Source organism: Paramisgurnus dabryanus, chromosome 12, assembly GCF_030506205.2.
Source record: "Paramisgurnus dabryanus chromosome 12, PD_genome_1.1, whole genome shotgun sequence".
Lineage (NCBI taxonomy): Eukaryota > Metazoa > Chordata > Actinopteri > Cypriniformes > Cobitidae > Paramisgurnus > Paramisgurnus dabryanus.
The window spans coordinates 32056639-32080088 of record NC_133348.1 but is presented as its reverse complement, the minus strand read 5'-3'; the positions used below and the strand labels follow the sequence as shown (position 1 = coordinate 32080088).

At 38.0% G+C, this 23450-nt stretch overlaps 1 protein-coding gene across 6 annotated transcripts in view; it reads left to right on the top strand.

Annotated features, from left to right (window-relative positions):
- arid1b (AT-rich interactive domain 1B) overlaps positions 1–23450 on the top strand; it is a 104545-nt gene that overhangs the window by 5684 nt on the left and 75411 nt on the right. For 2 of the 6 annotated variants that reach the window (XM_065268772.2, XM_065268771.2), the window contains exons 2-4: positions 1604–2185; positions 6579–6767; positions 21143–21283. In XM_065268772.2, the coding sequence (XP_065124844.1) occupies positions 1604–2185; positions 6579–6767; positions 21143–21283 (912 nt within the window). Of the gene's footprint in view, positions 1–1593; positions 2186–6578; positions 6768–21142; positions 21284–23450 lie in introns of those variants that run through there. The other 4 variants (XM_065268769.1, XM_065268767.1, XM_065268768.1 and 1 more) reach the window with 2 other exon arrangements.

The following is a 23450-nucleotide window of genomic DNA, read 5'->3' as shown; positions in this document are numbered from 1 at the left end:
TTTGATCCTGCACCCGCATTTAACTTGGATGTGCGTGATTCTATCGTTTTACCCTATATAAACAAAAACATTCACATCTAGCATGTAGATAGAATAGTATTTCATTATTTTTAAATAGAATTTTCCAGCAAGTGTTACAAGTGTTATGGGGTTATCTGTAATGTTTGCACTTCTGTCAGTTTAGCTAAATAAAAATATATCTGGACTTTATAAGGACTTAAGTATAAGCAAGCACACGCAAAATCTGAGCTGAGCCAGTTCAGAGTTGTATAATGTAGCTGCTCAACGAGATTTGTGTGAGAGTGAAGGAAATCCCACTGCACATACCCTGCTGAAAAAATCAGCATAGACCCGCATCATTTCCATGCTGGTTTGGTGCTGGTTTAGCTGTATTTTAAGCAGGGTATGCAATGCACGCTCGCGTATTAAAGTTGCTTTATCGCATCAATAATGCGCCCACGGCATTAAAATAACACAAATGAACTCTAAAGAAGAGAAGTATATGTTATGTTATATCTAAAAGCTGCGAGTGGGAACTGTGCAACTTTTTAGCACCACCTTTGCGCTTTGGTCTTCCCATTTTGAGAGAGAGGGATGGATAGAGAGGGTAAAGCGATATTTTAAGCGGAGCAGCTATTGCGTCTGTGGCGCGTTTGTGATCAACAGAAGGCAAGCCGCTGGCCCTGCATGATGGAGCAGTCTTTGGCAAAAATCAATGCCGTATCGGCCCCCAAAGTGCGTCGGCCCACCAGCAAAATGCCTACCAACCCAGTCATGCCTAAACAAAACGTTGCAAAAAAAACATTGCATTTTGATTTGGTTTTGTTTGCGTAGTAAACGGACGTTATGTTTACGTTTTATTCCAACGTTATGATAACGTTATTTTGACACCTAAATAAAACGTCTCACAAATGGTTTATTTTGGTCTGGTTTTATTTTCGTTGTAAACGGACGTGGTATTTACGTTTTATTCCAACGTTATACTTACGTTATTTTAACACCTAAATAAAACGTCCTACAAATGGTTTATTTTGGTCTGGTTTTATTTTCGTAGTAAACGGACGTGATATTTACGTTTTATTCCAACGTTATGATTACGTTATTTTAACACCTAAATAAAACGTCTCAAAAATGGTTTATTTTGGTCTGGTTTTATTTTCGTAGTAAACGGACGTGATATTTACGTTTTATTCCAACGTTATGATTACGTTATTTTAACACCTAAATAAAACGTCTCAAAAATGGTTTATTTTGGTCTGGTTTTATTTTCGTAGTAAACGGACGTGATATTTACGTTTTATTCCAACGTTATGATTACGTTATTTTAACACCTAAATAAAACGTCTCAAAAATGGTTCATTTTGGTCTGGTTTTGTTTTCGTAGTAAACAGACGTGATATTTACGTTTTTTTACTACCTAAAAAAACGTACTAATTAGGTGTCTTTACAACGTATTAAAAACGTCTTTTTTTGGTTACATTGTTTTTTAAAATTTAGGGTGACGTTTTTAAAACGTTTTTAAAACGTTGTGCTGCAACATTACCTAATTACAACCAAAATACAACGTTGTGAAACGTTGTAAAAACGTTTTGTGTTTGCTGGGTATTACGGGAATGGAAGAGGAGGGCCTTGCTTTGATCAACATGGCGGACAACAAAGCCCTGGGACGGCTTTAATGCATTCGGCGCAGGGCAACATGGATCAAGTGCAAAACTCCCACGAAGGGTACCACAACAACCCGTACAACCACTATCCCAACTACCGGCCGGGGTACGGTGGGGCTGGATACGGTATGATGAGCCCGTCACGCCAGGGGAACATGATGGGCCCAGGTACCAACTCGCCTACCGCTGCTGCTAGTCATGGCAAGACTGCCGTGGCCTCTACCGCCCCGGCTCCCGGTTCCAATGTCGGCGGCTTTCAGAGGTATCAAGCACAGAATCAACAGCACCCGTCCGGAGCTACACCCACCCTTAACCAGCTTCTGACGTCCCCGAGTCCGATGATGCGGGGATATGGCAGCGGTTATCAAGATTACCCGCAGCAGCAGCAACAGCAGAGCGCTATGGATCTAGGGAAAGACATGGGCTCACCGTATAGCCCCGCTGCCGGTCACAGCTGGGGAACACAGCAAAGGAGCCACCCGGCCATGAGCCCTGGAAATAACGGCAACGGCAGAGCTCAGGTGAACGTATTCGTCCGTTTTAGCGCGCATGTGTATCAAGTTTCTCAGGCAGGTCTAACGTTAACTGTGGCCTGATGCTACTCACAATATTAGCATAGACAGCGGGGCATATTTATATTATTTAATGCAAGCGAACAATGACTTTAAAATAAAATACCCTTTCGTTATCACCTGATGTTTTGGGACTTGTGTGTTATTTGTGTACAGACGGAAGAACGTGTCAAGTTCTGCCCAAGGTGACTGTGCTAACGGTGTTAGCATGCGTTAGCCTGCGCTGAGCCAGACTTCATTTCTGCCCCCGATAGCTGCACGTTACCGCGGTCAGATGCGCGGGGCGGGTTGTATTCTTGCACAATATAATAGTGTAACATTTTTTGTTGTGTTTGTGAATAAATAAGCAGCTGTCAATGAGAAAATCAGTTTGGTACGAATAAATAAAGGTGGATACTGCTCTGGGAAATTCTCAACTAGCGCGTTCGATTCGCAATATCAGACGGCGGCGTCGCGGAAATAAAGGGAATGTTGGATTTTATAGATACATTTATTTTGTTTTCATTGTATGGCAAAGGTTTAGACATTGTCGATCGCTATTGTTTATTTTTGTTAGGTCAATTGCGACTCGTCTGCACATAATTCATTACGAAATAAAGATGTAGCATAATAATAAGACAATGGTGGGTTTGTATGCAGAGCATATCATAATAATAAGTAAATGCTGTCTAGATAGGGATGTGTTTCAATAGACAAAATTATGATGGCCAAAAATGGTTTACACCCTAAAAATGCTGTCAGTTTTGAAACTGAACGCAGTATAGATAGACAGCTCAGTAGGTTTTAATATGTAAATATAAAGCTGTCCAGGTGGAGATATAACTATGAATTTTACAAACCTTAAATATGTCTGCCCAACTGTCTGAGGTACTGTTTTTCTTACTCCTCGCCCTTACAGTTTTAGAAGGAAAGCAGCTGAATATATTTGCATATGATAATATGCACCCAGAATACAAAAGGCTGCTTGCCTTTGAGGTGTCTCCACTTCTGCGTCTTATTGTGATGAGATGAGTTTTGGCCGCAGGCCCTTCTGTGTATGGATGAACGGTCCTGACCTTCACACATGCAGATTAGCCATGTGCTTTCATAGTGGCACATGAGGAACATTTGCTCTCTATTGCTTCGGGTAATTCCAGGGCTTGCCCACACAACATGACTGGAACGCATGCCAAGACACCTGATACCCCTTATGCACTCCATTCATTCCTGAGAAATCTAGTAGGAGACACTAAAAGAGTTTTGGAGCTCACGTGGCAAGATGCATTTTACATTTAATGCCTTCACACCTCAGATAAACAAAGTTGATAATAAAGGTTAATGTAGTCAGTAATTAAATAGATTTACTGTTTTGCCTACAATTAATTCTGAAATGCCAAGTGTCCTTACTTCTGTGTTTTTTGCTATTATCTCCATTAAAAAATTTAATAAAAGTGTAATGCTCGCCTCATAACGGTATTTTGTAAATTTGTGTCGTGGCTTCTGATTGGTCAATATATTGTTCCAGCCTTACTAAAATGTACAATATACACTAGTCAACATTTGAAGTCCTAAAAGTTGTCTTAAAACCAATACCCGTTCTTGTTTTAGGACAAATTTGATGAACGTTTTTAATCCACTTTAGATGTTGACTAGTATATTAAGACCTCGATTAAAAATAATAATATGCAATAACAGACCGACTGAATAACATCACCTTGCTTATATTTTGCCTTAAAAACTACTTGTATGTAATTTTGGCATTTACACTCATGTAAAATTTAAGTTAGGGGTTTTAAAGGGAGAGTTCACCCAAAAAGTCTGTGATCATTTTCTCATCCTCGTTGTTCTGAATCTGTATGAATTTCTTTTTTTTCTGATGAACATGAAAGAAGATATTTTAATAAATGATGGTAAGCACACTGATTGTAACCATTGACTTTCATAGTAGGAAAAACAAACCTGATGCAATTCAGTGGGTATCGTCTACATCCTTTATCTAAATATCTTCTTCATTTATCACAATACTTACATAATATTTGTTCTCTTACGACGGAAGTCAATGGTTATGGCAGCTGTGTGCTTTTCATTTTTGGGTGAACTTTCCATTTAATAATAAAATCTGAGCTGTTAACCTAATTTTATTTGCATTCATTTTCATATAGTTTCACAAAACTTATTCACATATCAAAATATACTATTTTTTAGGCTGTATCTCTTCTATCTTGCACTTGTTCCCAAACTGTATATATATTTGAAGAGTTTCGTTCCAAAACGCAATAAATCCATTTGAACTCATTTGGGTAAAAATGTGTTCCAAGAAAGTGACAAGATGAACATCACTATTTTCTGTTACAAACTTTCACATAGCATCTTTAGGTTATAATAACATTAAAAATTCTAATCCATAATTGGATTTTTGAAAGATTTATTATAAAAACTGATGATTTTTTTTCTGCAAAATGCAATAAATCCATGTCAAGTTTTTTTTTAAATGCTATAAATCTATTGAATCAATATATAAATGTGTATTCATATTTGCCATGTTATATTCATTTAGTTGACTAGTGGTATACACTGATTAAAAAAATAAACATTAATGGCATGAATCAAAACACTTACTTTTTCATATTAAGAACACTTAACACTGACATTGCGGCTGTCATCCTTGGGACGTCACTGAACTTTTTTGACAGCAATCAGCTGTAAAATGTTTTGTTCCTGCTCGATTTTCGTTGACTTAAAAATAATGTAAAGTTTTTCATAAGATCCCCTGGGGTCAATGTGTTAGCATGACGGAAGCTTGATGCTATCGAGTGAGAACAAGCAACAGGCGACATTTTGTCTTTGCCCGAGTGCCTCACACGTAAATTATTAGATTTTGATGGCTTACGTTTCTTCCCTGCCACAGACAACCACCAATTACTATGTCAATTACTATTTTGTTTTTGTTTGTTTGTTGATCACGAAGTACAAAGTAGATGAGGAAAACTAGGATTCTGTGTGTTCAAAGCGCCGCCTTTATTGTTTACAATGCGTGGAGTGGTGCGCTGTGATTGGTTAAGCGGATTTATTGCATTCTGCAGAGAAGGAGGACTGGCGTTTGTCGTAGTTTAGAAAAAATGGAGAAAAGATGACAAAATATCACAGCGTAAATCAGATTTTGCTTAAATTGAAGAATTTACCTTTTAATACTGACCAGATACTGATTTTGGTGGTACCTATATATATATTTTTATTTAAATGCCGTTTTTCACGTTTTGGAACCAAACTCTTAATTTTTTATTCAAATGTAAACTATACTATAGATATAAATGCACACATAAACACACATTTATTGTGGCATATTGCAATATATTGCAGTGTTTTGCTTTTCATACTGGATGACTTTGCCAGATGACTTGAAAAGATTTGTTTAAGAGGTTTTATCTCTGGCCTTGCATTTTTTTTTATAGCTCACAGATTTCTCATCTCATATAGTTTAACACTGGCAAAGGCATCTGAAGTAGTTTTCCTTTCGAAAAAATTTTCAGCTATGTGACTGTTGCACATGTGCATGCCGCACATTGCGTTGTCGATGCTGAAACGATATATTGTGCAGCCCTAGTTTGCACAGAGGTTCTGAGTTAAGACCAAATGGTGAAATCAAATTGAGAACAAAGAGGTAGTTAATAACTGCTTAATATGAACTTATTGTGAATATAGTCACACTACTGCACATATATTTACGGTATAACGCACCCTGCCTTTTAATTCGATGATGGCCTTGATCATAGAGCATCAATGGCGTGTGTTAGGAGTACATTAAAAGAGGATGCTTCTGATTCTTATATAATAATGACAATAATAGTAGTAGTACGTCATAGCAGACTTGCATCTTACCTAAGAATACCCTGGAAACTGTATGACCTATTAGTACACAACCAATTTTACTCAAAACTAGAACAAGTCTCCCCAAGTATCTCTAATTTGACAAAATAGTCAGTGAAAGTGTGTGTGTGTGTGCAAAGCATTCTTGCGTGACCGCTGACGCTCAAACCGTTCATTTATAGAGCACTCCCAGGCTTTTGGAAATTGGTCACATTTTCTGTAAGTGGCGCTTCAATTGGCCTGAATTTGGCAGTGACATGAGAAGATTAGCTTGGATGGCTTTCAGTCTTTCTGGCATAGATGAGACACTCGAGAGTAAACCTGACCCCCCAAGCCCCTTCAGTTGATGGCACGTTGCCCTAAATCTCTCCATTTACTGAACCGCGGTGTCTTATGATTGCTATTTGTATTCCAAGCTGGTCAGGCATAGAAGTTGTTTCACAAATGTTTTCATACCGCTATTTTGTCATGCTAAAGTGTAGACCTTCTTCTATAGGTGGCACCTATGGATCCGATGGCCATGAAGCGTTCTCAGATGTATGGAATGGGCAACAGTGCCTATTCTCAGCCAGGCGGAGCTTATCCGGGACAGCCGTACGGATCACCCACCTCTCATCGATACCCAATGGGAATGCAGGGGCGTGGCCAGGTCGGCATGGGAGGGATGCAGTATCCTCAGCAACAGGTAAGAACTGATATAGAGGATGTTTGCAGATAGTGTCTACTTACTGTTACATAACTGTTACTCAACACAAAAATGCGTTACTTTGACCTCGATGTAAAAAGTTTGCATATGTTTTGCATCATGAAAGGTCAATTTTACAGGTTGGGTAGGTAGCAGGAATGCAGCAGGTGATGTGCCTTCAGCATTATACTCTATGCTTTGAGATGCACAGATGTCAATTTCTATTCTGTCTTTTTTTGGTTTATGTGCCAGCACTTTCTACATATCACGTCATGCTTTGCTTAATATTATTCAGTAGATGTTGGTATAAGTCATGTGATGAAAGCATGAGATATTCGTTATGGTCGTATTTTGGTATATAGTCATAACTTGCTGATAAACAGCCATAATGGCATAAGTGTCATATTGCTTTTAAACATTTCATTGTGCGATTGAAAATATGCAAATAATTAAGAAAAAATAGCTTTCCAAAAAGTGTCTGTTTTAGCGCTGCTGTTTTAAGATGTTGCTAGCTACAAACTAAGCCTTTGTTGGGAATTTGATATATGTATATATATATATATATATATATATATATATATATATATATATATATATATATATTGGTATTAACAGTAACAAGTTTGGGACAATTTGAGTGACATTGAGAGGACGATTTAGCTTGTGTGATTACGCACCTCTGCCGTGTGGTGTTTGAGGAAATGGAATTGTTTTGTTGTTGTTTCACCGTTTGCTGTGGCCTAGTGTTACAATAACACAAAGCCTGTGCTCTTCTGGTCTATTAACTTCTCGTCCAATCAGATTTGTGGAATTGAATTTTCTACTGAACTACTTATGTTTAGTGTCTTACCCAGGAAATAGTGTGCAGATTTTTAAGAAATTACATTTTTTTGAAAAAAAAATTCTGCTCCTTGCATCTCTGTTTTTTCAAAGCCCCAGTAAATTAGTTTCTTTCTGCACTGATGTTTGTCCCTTTAAAAAAGTTAGGATAGGAAGTTTTATGCTGCGTTTACACCAGACGCGGTAGACGCGGCAAGCGCGAGTGATTTACATGTTATGTCAATGCATAGACGCCATTCGGCATCCTGCGGCGGCGCAGGATGGTGCATTCTGCGCGAATTGAGCGTTGCCACAGGAAACGCGCGAGTTGAAAAATCTGAACTTCGGCGGATTTCCGCGCCGCGTTAACCAATCAGGACATTGCTGTAGTAATGACGTATTACAGGAAGCGAGCGGAGTGGCGGAGTCTAAGTGGAGTCGCAGAAGCCCCTCCCACGATGCCAATTTCCGTGTGAATCTCTTGAATGACTAGAAATTCACGCCGTCCAACTACGTGTGAATAGAGCGTTTTTGCCGCCTCTACTGCGGCTGGTGGGAATGCACCATTAGGCTTGTCTCATAATAACCAATAATAACCAGTGATAAAATTTATATTATTTCAGACAAATTGATCTCTGTACTAAATGGCAATGCTGTTGTTGGATAGTGCAGATTAAGGGGTGGTATTATCCCCTTCTGACATCACAAGGGGAGCCAAATTTCAATGACCTAGTTTTGGTAACGGATTCTCTGCAAAACATGTGAAAAAATAAGTTACTGGGTTGATGTTTTTTGTTTTGTTTACATTTTGTAGGTTGATAGAAGCACTGGGGAGCCAATTATAGCACTTAAACATGGAAAAAGTTTGATTTTAAAGATATGTCCCCTTTAACATTAATCATGGCACATTTGGCACCGTGAGATAAATGTTGATCTAGTTTAGATAAAACCACAAGTGAGTAAATCACATTTTCATATTAACAAAGGACAAATCAGCTAGTCATCTGTGTATGTTGTGAGAAATCGGGTGTAAGCCGCACGTCACCTGTGCTCACAGCAGTCACAGAAGAAACAAACACAAATAGAAAGGAGTTTTAAACTCCTCAGATTACATAATTTAATGTAAAATAAATAGAAACGATGTACTAAATGTAATTTTTTTATTCAGTCAGTGAAGCATTGTTGTCACAAACACATGGAAGTAGGGCTGCACGATTAATCGAAAAAGAATCACGATCTCGATTCATACATATAGGCGATCTTCATTTTAAATGACGGCGATTCACTTGCATTTACAGTATTTCCCTGTATTCAGTTTCTGCGTTCAAGTGTTCACGTATTTACATTACAACAACCCAAGAATATCAGTCAAACTTGCTAACACACACTCATACAGGGTAAAACCAAACCCTATTCATTCACCAATCAGACCCGATCGTTTCTCTCCTCTCTCTCATCTCATTTGCGGTGTTCCGCTGTCACTCGCGTGACGTATAACAAGGCGGCAGACCTAAACACAGTTGTTTACTTGGTGGATCTGGAGCGGCAATTTTCACAAAAAAGAGAGGATAAACGAGTGTCACTGTGGAAAATCCTGGTGGCGACGGAGAAAGTAAAGATGCAACAACATTGGTTTCGAAAAAAGGCAAGGAAATTATTTACCTCAGGCTCCGGACGTTTCTAAATCGGAAGGCTGCAACCTCAGGAGGTCGCATGCAGGCTGTATACGTCATCAAGCCTGGTTCATTTGAGTCAACGGAGCATTACATTCGCAAGTCATTAACATACTTCAACAATTTATTATTAACTAAAAATATTAGTCATCTTTATAACGTTAATTGTTAATATTCTGAAATTAGACAGTCTTTATGATGCGCAGTTTAGAAATGCGACCTCCAGAGAGGCTGCAGCCTTCACATTGAGAAACGGCCTCTTTGCGTTCCCCATTAGAAAGGGTTTTTCGCACGAGGGGAACATTGTTACATGTCTGCGTTTCTCTCTGATGCCTCAAAATGTTGATCTTTTAGTCTTTTAAAGGTTTAACGTTAGTGTTTTTAAAGTTTTAAGGTTGGCCAGTTTGATAGTACAAAAAGCACAGGTGCAATTTAACAGCTAACAAATTTTAAATTATTCTAAATTTTAAGGGGTCTAAAATAAGAAAAAGAGACTTTTAAGAAACGTTATTATAACTGAAAGTCCTGTAGCACATTTTTTAGTTAAGTGCATAATAAATGTTTTTGTTAAAATAAAGAGAATCGGGTGAGAGAATCGGGATCTCAATTCCCATGGAAAAAATCGGGATTCACATTTTAGCTTGAATCGTGCAGCCCTACATGGAAGCAGATAAATGAGTATATGAATGAGTTTGTATCACAATAGTTTGTCTCTGCTGTATAGCTCAGAGCATGGTGTTAGCATGAAAGGTTATGAGTTTGAACCCAGGGAACATACATGCTGATACAAAATGTATACCTTGTAATGCAAGTGTGAAAGCGTCTGCCAAAATGCAAATGTAATATGCTTTCAACTACCAGCTAAAGTGGTTCCACTTATATTTAAACCACATCTCGCTGTGCAGGAAATGTGGAAAAATGTGCATATAACACGTATGGAGTTATATTGCTTGTCTGGTGGTAATGCTTCAATTTTTAGCATGCCAGAATGTTTTTACCCACCCCAGTGGACTGTCACACAGGGGACTGTATCTTCAGTTATCTTAGACTCTTCAAAATTAGCAGCATTGACTCATAGCTTCCAAACCGGGATAGCAACCGGGCTCTCCATGCTATCGAGTCATTGGAAAACTGGAATGTCCCACAGGTTAGAAGTCTGAACGCTGACAGCCCGTGGCGCAGAAGGAACGGCTCTGTTATGCCTGTCAGCGTGGAGAGACACTGCTCCCAGTGTACCAGAGATGTTGACAGTCTAATGCGCTGCATGTCTGTCAGTGGAGGTTGGCAGGCTCTATGGTCGGTCTGGGACGCCTATTCTGGGTACAGACTGCACTACTAAATTTAGACTCGACTGCTGGACTGAGTTAAGTTCAGCGCCACAGACCAGCTGGTACTCACTATATGATCCCTGATGGGAAAGTGGGTTTGAAAAACATAATGATTGGTCAACTCTGTTCAAACTTCAAGTAGATTCAAACTTTGGCTGCTATATGGCGTGCGTACATAGAGAAATAGATGAAACAAGAGTGTAGTGCTGTATGTAATAGTTACAATTACATTTACATGTGTAGTTCCCCCCAAAATAAAAATGTTGTCATTTGTTTACTTACTTGTGTTGTTTTAAAGGAAAACACCACCGTTTTCGATATTTTACTATGTTCTTACCTCAACTTAGATGAATTAATAAATACCTATATTTTTTCAATGCGTGCACTTAATCTATGTACAGCGTGTCGTGAATGTGTTAGCATTTAACCTAGCCCCATTCATTCCTTAGGATCCAAAAAGGGATGAATTTAGAAGCCACCAAACACTTCCATGTTTTCCCTATTTAAAGTCTGCTACATGAGTAGTTACACAAGTAAGTATGGTGGCACAAAATAAAACGTGGGGATTTTTTAAGTGGATAAAAATTAGAACTATATTGTATGGCGGAAGAGCACTTTCACCATGGAATATATTTTGTTACATTTGTTACGTTGTTATATATTTGTTTTATTTTGTGCCACCATACTTACTTGTGTAACTACTCATGTAACAGTCTTTAAAAAGGGAAAACATGGAAGTGTTTGATGGCTTCCAAATTCAATCCTGACTTCCTTAACACATTCACGACATGCTGTACAAAGATTAGGTGCAAGCATTGAGAAAAGATAGGTATGTATTAATTTGTCTAAGTTATGTTAAGAAAACGGTAAAATGTTGTTTTTTCTTTAAAACCTTTTCTCAACTTTGTCACCCCACTGGTCACCCATCACTTCCTTTCGCCAACAGTCGTTTTTATAAATGCCCTTTGTGATGTTGTAGTGTTTCCCACCGACTTACATTTTTTTTTTGGCGGCACATTCAACAGGGGATGGATGAATAATGGGTTACTAATATGTGGTTAAGTTGTTTATTTTCGAAAGCCATGCGCAGTTACGAAAAATGCCTTGCACTCCGCCATGCACACTCTTGATGATGTCATGTTAGCTGTGCACATCAAAGGCAGACGCATAACCAAAAATAACCAATTATAGTTTCCCATACATATTTGCCTTTCAAATCCAAACAATAAAATCCAGATGGTTAAAATCAAGTCATCGTACACCAAATATGATTCATCACATTACAGAAGTTAAATAGGTTGAAAATGACAGCTAGCTATAAGCACGGACAGAAATTCATACTGCTGCTTTGCCATCATAATAGCTGACGTGAAAGAGAAAACAACCTATGCATATCTGTTAATATTTGAGATTTCCATACGCAACGTTTTACAAGTTTCTACCAGGTTGCGTAGCTACAATTCTCTGTGAACACACCGAGCATGTTTCAGACCTCAGAAACATCGTCTGCAATCTCAGCCCTCAGCCACTTTCCTTTTATTACCTCCAGATCCCATTGCACCGCTCTACGGTCAGCAGTCCTGTGCAGTTTACTCCCTTGATTGCCCCTGGGTACGGACGTGACCTTTCAGAACTAAAGATCAGAATTAGCAATCTCCTCCTGGCGCGGTAGAATGTAGGAGAGGCGCTAATCGAGGAAGACATCACCGAATGCGGCCAGCACGTAATGAGATCATTACAGGAGAGAGGTTTTGGGTAATCTCTAACCTGAGGGACGCGCCGCGCGTCTATACAGCTGTTAGTTGCTGCCGTGCCGAACCGTGAGAAGCTCTGTAATGACTTTTATCTACCAGGGGGCCAGAGGACAGTGTTTTTCAGCAACTCTACCTGAAATTGGATGTTTCATCTGGCCTGATACCAGGGGAACCATGCTGTGTTATTTATATTGATCTTTTGGCTGCTTTTTGTTTTAGTCGTACAAGTTATTTAAGAAGGGAAAGCGTATGAAACTTTTCGTGTCAAGAAATTGACATCATGTCGAATAAATCTGTTCTGGAGAGTATTTACTATTGTTTCCCACTTAACATTGATGTGTTTAAAATCCCGTTCACACTAGAGACGATAACTGTTAAGTTTAAAAAATCGTTCCTACAAAGAAACAATTTTGTTGCCCTCACTTTCAAAGCCATGCTGAACCGTGTTTATAGAAACAGACATCTTATTAGGTTTTCTGTCCCACATTAATTAAGCCAGGAAAATTTTACAGACTTTTGTGAATTAGGTACAAGCTTAATTTGCTAAAGAAATGACATATGCTTAAAAATAAAATGATAGCACTTTTAGTTTGCAAAGTGCATATACAGTGAGGAAAATAAGTATTTGAACACCCTGCTATTTTGCAAGTTCTCCCACTTAGAAATCATGGAAGAGTCTGAAATTGTCATCGTAGGTGCATGTCCACTGTGAGAGACATAATCTAAAAAAAGTTCTCATCTGACCACATGACTTTCTCCCATGACTCCTCTGGATCATCCAAATGGTCATTGGCACACTTAAGACGGGTCTGGACATGTGCTGGTTTAAGCAGGGGAACCTTCAGTGCCATGCATGATTTCAAACCATGGCGCCTATTGTATTACCAATAGGGCTGGAACGACGCGTCGACATAGTCGATTACGTCGATTACGTAATTACGTCGATTTGCCGGAAATGCGTTGATGCGTCGCACTGTTTACATTTTGAAATGAAGGCGGCTTCAGCTCCGACCGGGTGATACAAGTGTTATACCAAACAGACAGAACGCGATCAAAAGTGTGGGAATACTTTAAGCAGAGACCAAATAAAACACATACTGTGTAAAACTGAAATGGCACCACAGCAGCGCAACACCTGTGTATGATCATCTTAAAAGAAAACAACCTGGGGCTCTCCGATCTCAAAATGACGAGACGTCTGCGTAAGAATTTGAACTATTACAATAAGTTTTTATACTTACTCTATAAACAATAGAATCAATACATATTGTGCTTAATACAGCTGCGTTTACATCTTCGTTTAATACGAGCTGCGAGACGCCTGACAGACGTGACATTGCATCGCTTCTGGGCAGTATGTTGAAACAGTAAATAAAGAGCAGGACATGTTTTTATATTAAGAAGTTATGAAATAATAAGTTACTGTCACATTGAGAACTGATAGGCATGTGCCCGCGTGCACTGAAAGCCAGCTGGCAGTGCGGAGTTCCCAATGAACGTCTTTTTTGCGAATATGTGCGCAGATATTACAGAAGCTCGTCTTGTAAGGTATTCCTGACATGCGTTTATTTAAAGTAACAGCGGCGTAAACGCTGTTTATAAAATATTAGAAGATCATACTAACTGAACTTGTTTTTTACCCGGAACTTAAGAAAAGTTAAATGTTAAAGTTAAATGAGAATGCAGTACTAATAGTAATAATATTAACAGTAATAATATAACCATTACATTTTATATAAGGGTTCATGAATCACAATGAACTTATTTTTACTTTAGTCTAAACTAATGCTGTGTTAATAATCATAAACTAATGTTTAAAATATTAATATATGCCTATTTTATTGTTTAAGGTGAATAATGCCTCTTTTAAAGTGGCACTGCCACTTTATTTTTCATGTTGAAAATTTTGGTTTGTGTGTTTGTTTAATTAAGAAAATGCTTAATAAAATGTTGGCGTTAATGGCAGATGTTACATTTATTATTTGTTGGGGAATTATATGTATAAAAAAATCATTAGACTATTTGATTAATCGAAAAAATAATCGATAGATTAATCGGTTGAAAAAATAGTCGATAGTTGCAGCTCTAATTACCAACAGTAACCTTGGAAACGGTGGTCCCAGCTCTTTTCATGTCATTGACCAGCTCCTCCCGTGTAGTTCTGGGTTGATTTTTCACCTTTCTTAGGATCATTGAGACCCCACGAAGTGAGATCTTGCATGGAGCCCCAGTCCGAGGGAGATTGACAGTCATGTTTAGCTTCTTCCATTTTCTAATGATTGCTTCAACAGTGGACCTTTTTTCACCAAGGTGCTTGGCAATTTCCCTGTAGCCCTTTCTAGCCTTGTGGAGGTGAACAATTTTGTGTCTAGTGTCTTTGGACAGCTCTTTGGTCTTGGCCATGTTAGTAGCTGGATTCTTACTGATTGTATGGGGTGGACAGGTGTCTTTATGCAGCTAACAACCTCATCTAATTTAGGATAATAAATGGAGTGGAGGTGGACATTTTAAAGGCAGACTATCAGTTCTTTGAGGGTCAGAATTCTAGCTGATAGACAGGCTTTCAAATACTTATTTGCAGCTATCATACAAATAAATAGTAAAAAGACATACATTGTGATTTCTAGATTTTTTGCACCTACGATGACAATTTCAGACCCCCCGTGATTTCTAAGTGGGAGAACTTGCAAAATAGCAGCGTGTTCAAATACTTATTTTCCTCACTGTATCTCTATAGATATAGATATCATAGATGTGTTGCAAAGATGTATATTATGGATGTGTTTTAATGGGCAGGTGCGTGATGGGAGCGGCAGGTCCTGACAGGTCCCAGCTGATTAAAAAAAAATTGAGTCATTGACGGTCAATTAAAATCCATTCAAATTTAAAGGGTTCATGGATTTAAACGCCAGTACGCAAGCCCTGAATAAACAAAACGTTATAGTCTGGTATGTTTAGTAGTTATTGTTATAGTTATCTTTACAGTTTTTGCTCTTGGTGTGAACAGTCCTTAATTGTTTGCTACACCGTTAAAATAATATGGACTCCCATTTCCAATAAAGGGGTAATTTTTCTTCTTTAATGTGTTTGGATACACTATGTGCCCAGTTGCAACACCATTTATGTCATTTGATGAATTATTTCTGCCGTTGTTGCCAGAAAACCTAATAAGCTGTTTCTCTAAAATGTTTACTGTCTGTTTCCATAACCATCAATAGGCCCACGTTAATTGAGCCAGGAAAATAGTACTGACTTTTGTGAATTGGGTACAAGCGTAATTTGCTAAAGAAATGAGGCGCGTATGCACTTAAAATAAAAGATTTTTAGTATGCGAAGTGCATATATGTGTATAGATATAGATATCATAGATGTGTTGCAAAGATGGATGTGTTTTAATGGGCAGCTGCGTGATGGGAGCCGCAGGTCTTGACAGGTGTCTTGAAGTGTCAGTAAGAGAACACTGTGTCCCAACACAGGACAGTCAGCAGAAACTGATGGACACCCTGAGGCATATCTGACCACACGCCACTCAACTGTCCTGTCTGACAAACACGGTACAATGCAAAAGCAATCCCGGATTGACTTTGCTGTTCGTGCTTGGGCAAAATCCTCTTTTTGGATTTGGAAGCAATTCTGTGCTGTCATGCTTTTGTATTTTTGAAAAGGTGTTGGAAAGACTGAAAAGTCAAGTGAGGCAATTATCCTTTAACATGACCTACAAAGCGTTCGAAAATCCTTGAAAAAATGCGTCTAAATATTTATGTGTAATTGTTAGGCTACATCCAACCATTTTTGGCATTTTTGATTTTTTCTAAAATAAGTCATGTTTTCAGAAAATGTATCTCAAATTAAGTTTAGGGTCAGATTTTTTGGAAGATGTTTAGTTATTTTTTACTGAAAACAAGAGGAAAGACTAATTAATGATGTTTCGCAGCGTTGTTTTGGGTTCTGTCCTTGCTTGACTCGCGTTTCCTCATTAAAAAAGCTTTAAAAAGCGCTCAGAGATCACAGCTCTACATTCAGTTCCCATCTGAGCGCGCTGTGTGTGTGTGTGTGTGTGTGTGTGTGTGTGTGTGTGTGTGTGTGTGTGTGTGTGTGTGTGTGCGCGCTCGCTGACACACTTCTGCATACATTACAGAGAAAAACACATCATCATGGGCTGTGGATTTGTTTTCGATTCGGTATGAATGACAAATGAGAATTCCAGCGGATGAAGGGTGTGCCAATGACAGATGTTCTCTTATGTAAGACAGGTTGTCATGAATCGAAGCGGAGGGGAACAGTTGTAGATTACTAAAGTGATAACAGATCATCAACGGGGACACTCTGGGACATTCACACATCAGCACAATACATTTGTCAGTTTTGTTTGGGACACGTGACATGGTTCGGTTTACACACAGAAGTGACAATCCTGTACTACAATCGAAGTGAATTACTTTAGTTTAAGGTGAATTTTGCAAACGGGTTCAGTTCATGAATTGACCCCAGAGTTAACTCATACTGTATGCAGTTTGTTTGCTGTGAATTTGTAATTACTGATGTTCTGGACTGCCGGCCTCAATAAGATTATAAAAATGGCAAAAAAAACTAAGAAAGAAAAATAAGACTAGACTTTGGTTACATGTTTGGATGGAGGAGAAAGGAAAAACTTAATATGATGGAATGTGACATTTGGCTGCTTTGTATCTAAGAGGATGAAAGCGGTGGCTAATATAGCTTAGTTCAGAATAAATTAAATCTTTAAAGGTGCCAAATAATGCATTGATACTAGGGGTGTGCCGGTTTTAGAATTGGTGATGTCGGTGAGGGGCGTTTTGCTCATTTAAATGCTCGTGGATTGACGGGAAAGTGTCATTTTACCATAAAATCATGAATGTGATGCCAAGTGTGTTTTAAACAGTAATAACTTTGAACAATTTAACAGAAAGCAATGAAATATTTAAAAAACACACTGTTGCCAGAAGACTGCGTTGTCACTCTCTCATCTATCATCTATTTGAATAATCTTCAGAAACAGATTTGTGCATTGGGCTTTTTATGTCTGTAATTGTGTCTATCTGTCATTACACGGACCAGAACAGCACGAAAACAATGTGGATTAAAAGCGTATTGAAGAGGTTTTGCTCATAAATGCAGGTAAAAGAAAGTAATGTGTGAACTTGAGATTGTTATTAAACGCAGCCGGGTGTAAAAGCACAATGGCCACGCGCAGCAAACGCTCTCCGCAGACGCGCTGCACAGTGCTCACCCGGCGTTTGAATAAACTAGACACTGATTAGCTACTTGCTCTACGTTTCTTTAAAACTAACAGCAAGAGAACTAGCAGTGAATGTGCGTTCAAGAGAGTTAGTAGATTAGCATTGGAGGATTTGGACTTGAAAAGCGGAGAGTACTGACGCCTTTCCGCGGTTAAAACAACATTCCTTCTCATGGTCATTCATGTTTATTTGATGCTATAAATTTAACTAGAAGGAAGAGATGATTTCAAAGGTGAGACTTTGTTTAATATGTTTAATCTCAAAAGTAACCGAAAAGCAACCTGGTTTGTCCTGTATGTCAGCGCGTTGTCAGTCAGTGTCTGCTCCGCTCTGTATTTTTTCACTGCGTAAGAACGTGAGGGGGCGTATAACACAAACTGTTAACAATTGTTTTTAATTAGTATTTAAAAATTCTTTATGATAAAGATTTAAAAAAAAAAAATATTTTAATAACACGGTTTTGCCGGTTATTGAGTTCTAATGACGGTGTTCAACTATAACCATCGGTCTCACGGTTATATAATGACCGTCACACCCCTAATTGATACAATCTGTTAAATTGTTCTCTGATGTCTACATAGAAGGTTTGTAACTTTATTAAGTGCATAATTTATCTAGAAACAATTTTAAATATCAATTTACAACCAAAGGATTTCTCTTCATAATGAAAAGGGCTGTTATTACCTTATTTGGAAGGATCATGAATAATAATGTTGAGCTCTGCTCTGATTGGCTGTTTCAGTAGCTGGCCGCTCTTAAAGCAAACAGACCTTATGTTTGAGCCTGTATCAGACGAAGATACAGATTTTAAGGAATAAAGTCTTGTTTGGATATTGTTATTGGACATTTCTAAGTGGTTAGTCTTATTTGCATTAACTAACATATAGCGCTAACTCAGCTTACAACATTGTACTTAATTTAATGTGAAATTTAATGTTGTGGGTGTTAATCTCCACTGTAACGTCACAGTCAGTGTTATGTAGAGATTGGTCTGTTTTCCAGCAGTCTTTTGCATTCACAATGTTTACATAAGAAGGAGGAAACAATCACGTTTGAATCTCACGCTATGTCACTACCATGTACACAACTCCTTATTATTCATCTATGCCTAGATAAATAGTTTTATATTCAATGGCATCTTTAAAAATCCAATACAAAAGACGTAGATACCATTTCAATCTTTCACTGTATTTATTTTTGAGGCTCGGAGTTGGCTATATACTTTTCAATTTTTCTCAATATTCATTGTAAAACTGTATAATTTATACAATGTATGCGCTCTTAATATCATTAACTCTTTCACCGCCAGCGTTTTTTTTTTAAAGTTACCAGCCAGCACCAGCGTTTTTCATGATTTTCACCAAAGTTTAATGCCTTCCAGAAAATGTTCTTCTTTAAATATATAAACATACAATATACCAAATGAAAGAACAGACCCTCTGCTTTCAAAAAAAAAAAGTTTCATCCTACCTTCAGTGGTTCTTTTGTAATCAGCTTTTGAATACGGGTAGGTTTCTGCAAAAACACCACATTTTGAGCAAAAAGCTGAGATAATTCAATTTTTGTGATGGACTTTTCATAGAGATCCCATTCAGAGCGATCTTTAAAACAGACACGGACATGCAGCCGCTTGCCATAGGGCAATACTTCCGGGTTTAAAAAGTTGCAGAAGGGAAGCGTTTTCTCTTGATTGACGAGATATCTCGTCAATGGCGGCGAAAGAGTTAAAATGCATTTTCAAAGACTGTTTTTCGAATTCGTTTTCTTTTTACCAGTGCAACAAAACATAGTAGTAAAAAGAAATACATATATTATATTACTAATATTTTTTTTTGACAAATGCTCTGCAGAGACTTTTTGTGTATGACAATTGCAAATTAATCTTTCAATTGGAGTTTGGGAATTGTTAGAAACAGGCATAATGCACTGATACACAATAATTAGTTTTTGATTATATGGATGGCTAAATCGGACTGGGTTTGATGATCAGTGATCCGATAATCCAGAGAAAATTAAGCATGTAAACCTGTAAATTTTCTCAATGTGCATTGGAATTGTGCTAATGTTGATGTCTTACATGAACATAATCTTTCTTTATTATACGATGCTTGTGGCAAAAACATGCAATAGCCAAGCATTGGCAACACGCACATTATGGGAATGTGAGCATGCGCTTTACGTTCTGCAGGTTTCATGTGTACTTTTTATAACATTTACAAAGAAGTTAAATGGTGTGCCATTCGAAAATTGTGTTTTATAGCCCATATCTGAAAACTTTTAAAGAAAAACTTTCTCCGATCCAACTTTGACTTTGTACGTTCATCCAGAGTTGGAGCGTGAACTTAATGAGAGACTCCGTGTGCAGCATTGCCAAGTACTTCAGCAGAGTTCACAGTTGGGCTACTTTTAAACAGCTTCAAACAGTTGTTTTTCTGCGAGTTAAAGATGGAAGGATTTTGTTCATTAGTTGTTGTTATTTGAGTTTTGAATGGTCATTGAGATGCTTTTGGGGTAGTTTGATTGGCGATTGGGCTGCTTTTGCTACATGGACCTGGCAACCCTGAGTGTGCGTGGGCATTGGGTTTAAATTATATAGAAGGTACATGTAAATGAACATTTAAGTCAGGTCATGGACAACATGTTTTTTCCTGTGGAGGCTACTAGTGATGTGCAGGTCGTCTCATAACCCGTGGGTTACCCGGGTTGCGGCGGTAAAGAAATTGTCACTTTATTTACGGGTTGGAGCGGGTCATTAGAAACAAAATAAGAAGCATGTATGTTGCATGCAATTCCCTTTAGCTTATATTAAATATTTGTGAATATATATTTTCATATTTTATTAGGTTCTTTGATAAGGTGAAAATACGTAGGCCTATGTAGCAACGTAACTTGCGCAACGTAACAAACCTTTGGCCTCATGTCACGAAAATGCCAAGCAGCTCGCCCTGCCAGCCACAACAACAAAACAAACTGAGAAATAAAAGTGAAGATGAAAGGCAAGGTGCAGCACAAATTAAGGTCAGGAATTTGTGAATAGATAATATAAGCGCTACTTTGTAAATATTGAAAATGTGTATCATTATCCTATCTTGTTTTAATGTGACCATGCTGGTTTCTATATAAATGCAAATATGTCTTAAATGGTTACCAATTTCTTAAAGAAAAGAGGATTGATTTTTGTTCACACACTCATTCAATTCACTGCAGTCTGCTGTTGCCAGTAAAGGACAATTTAAGAGTCACTTCTTTTAGTAAATGCAGTTAAATCTGAAACAGACTTTGTGAATGTAGGCGCTGTGTAATTGGTCTTCCAGTACTGTATGTGAATCATTTCCCGATTTGTCCTTACAACCAGACAGTGAAGTTTCTGATTAGCTGTAAGGTAGACTGTTAATGTCCTGGGGAGAATCACCATTTAACATATTTTACGCATTAATTATAATAAAAGTCCTCTCTGCCTTGACATCCCGTGTAAATCTTTCACAAAGTCAACGTTTGGGCGTATGTGTCTTACGTGTTTGTCCTCGTCGTCTCTCTCAGCAGATGCCGTCGCAGTACGGACCACAGGGAATGGCTGGATACTGCCAGCAGGGGCAGCCGCCGTACTTCAGCCCTCCACAGCAGCAGACTGCAACCCCATCTCAACCCCCATACATGCAGCAGCGGGGGCTGGCACAACAGGTGGGCATAACTGATACCTTATGATTCCTGGAGGCCATCACATTTCTGTATTTTAAAAGTTCTGGAGTAGGCCTGCACAATATTAGGTGGTAGCTAACATTGCAATGTTTTGTTTTTCTGCGATGTATTATATTGTGATGTGAAAAATAATGGATGACTTTAGCAGATGACTCAGTTTAAGAGGAAATAACTTCTGCCTCGCATCTTTGTGTATAGCTCACTGATTTCTCACATGATTTCCTTTTGCAGTCTGAAAACTGAAAAAGTTTTATATTGAGTACCAAGGGGTCCAAAATAGTGTTTCTTTTGAGAAAATTAAAGCTCTGTATGTTCTGTGACATGACTATTGAAGATGCAGGTATTGTGATGTTAATGCTGAAACAACAACAACCACTGAGATATTAGCTATTTTTAAGCTGTTTTGATAGTTTTGTGTGAAATATCTGGGTCACATTTTACTCCAAAATCTAAAGAAAATGCTATTGGTTAGATGAAGAAATTGTCCTGATCAGAACACATGCTAGTGGTTGAGCAGATGGGTGATTATGTAATTGCAGGTAATTGCATTTGGTGTCTAACAAATTTTTTTCAGTGTTTTTAAACAGATATATTTGTAATTATATTAATTATTTGGTGCTCACTGGCAATGATCACCAGATGTAACAGGCCATAAGAAAGTAATATTTTCTGGAAAATTGTCTTATTTAGCCGAAAATCGTGATTTCCTATTGTCCGAATTAGTCAGTGTCAACTCTTTTACTGTCAAACTCTGTTACCAAGGTAAAGTAACAGTGTTGACCAAGGGGCGTCATGCAGCACATTTTTTAACTCTTTCACCGCCATTGACGAGATATCTCGTAAATTAAGAGAAAACGCTTCCCAGCCAATGACGAGATTTTCCGTCTTTCCGCAATACCACTACCGCTATACTTCCGCAACTTATACAACCCAGAAGTAGCGCCTCACGTGAAAGAGAAGGAAGGGAAGCTTTTATAAAACGGTTACCACACAATAAAAAAAAATATTAGTGCAACTTTCACTAGAAAAAATAGTACCTGACCATGAACAAAAATGTGTTCCAATGTGTAATATGCATGAAAGCTCAAATAAAAACAACAAACCAATATGTGTGGTTGCTAAGGGCGCAGTGATAAACAGAACAGTTAGGTGAAGCAGTCATAGCTGTGTTTTCTCGTGAATAAAGCACACCTATTGACTAATCAGAATCAAGGATTGGAACTAACCGTTTTATAAAATTTTTTAAAGGGACGCATCATATTTCAGTCAGAACACATAGTGATTTTGCGCACCCTTTATAAGTGAATCTAAATATAAAATAATGCACTTTAAACTATCATCTCTGTACACATTTAATCCGCAACCGTGCACAACCAAGCCTCTGCGTCTGGGTTTGTAGTATTCATTAATAATTCATTACGTTCAGAATAAAGCACGGATGTGATTAAAAAGTGAAAATTGCAACAAAGTAAAGAACTGATCATATTTGAAAGGAGGTAACCAATGAAAAGAGGCTTAAAATGCACCTATTTCATTACTAAAAAACGTTATTTTGTGTGTTTGCGTGATTTATGGTTAAAAACACATTATTTTCCACATACCGTACATTATTGTAGCTCCAGATTTCCCTGTCTTTCTAAAGCGCACAGATTTTGTACAGAACTGTCCCTGATTGGCCAGCTAATCTGTACGTTGTGATTTGGTCTGAATACCTCTGACGTCAGCCGGAAATGTGACGCTCTTTACCATGTTTGAAAGATTCGCTCACAATGCAATGCTAACAGGAGTTAAATTACAGGCTGTGAGTCTGAAGCGGGATGAATTATGATAATGTCGGTCTTTACTACATGTTTTTACTGTTGCCTACAATCTGTGTGTTTGTTGTAGTCCAAGAAAAGAGATTTACTTTGGAGTTGATAACTCGCTTCATCGTTTACTTTGTGGTTTTTGCATCAAAAATCTGAGGGGGTACGTGCCACCTCAGTTACAATGAACATGATGCCCCAGTTATAAACAAAGAATCTCTTTCTGATGCTGTATGTTGTACCTTTTCTTGTTAATTGATTCTTTTCGTGTATTTTATGTCTAGAATTAGTCAAGGAGGTTGATTCTTATAACTTCCTTTCAAAGTTTGATCAATTGTGCATAA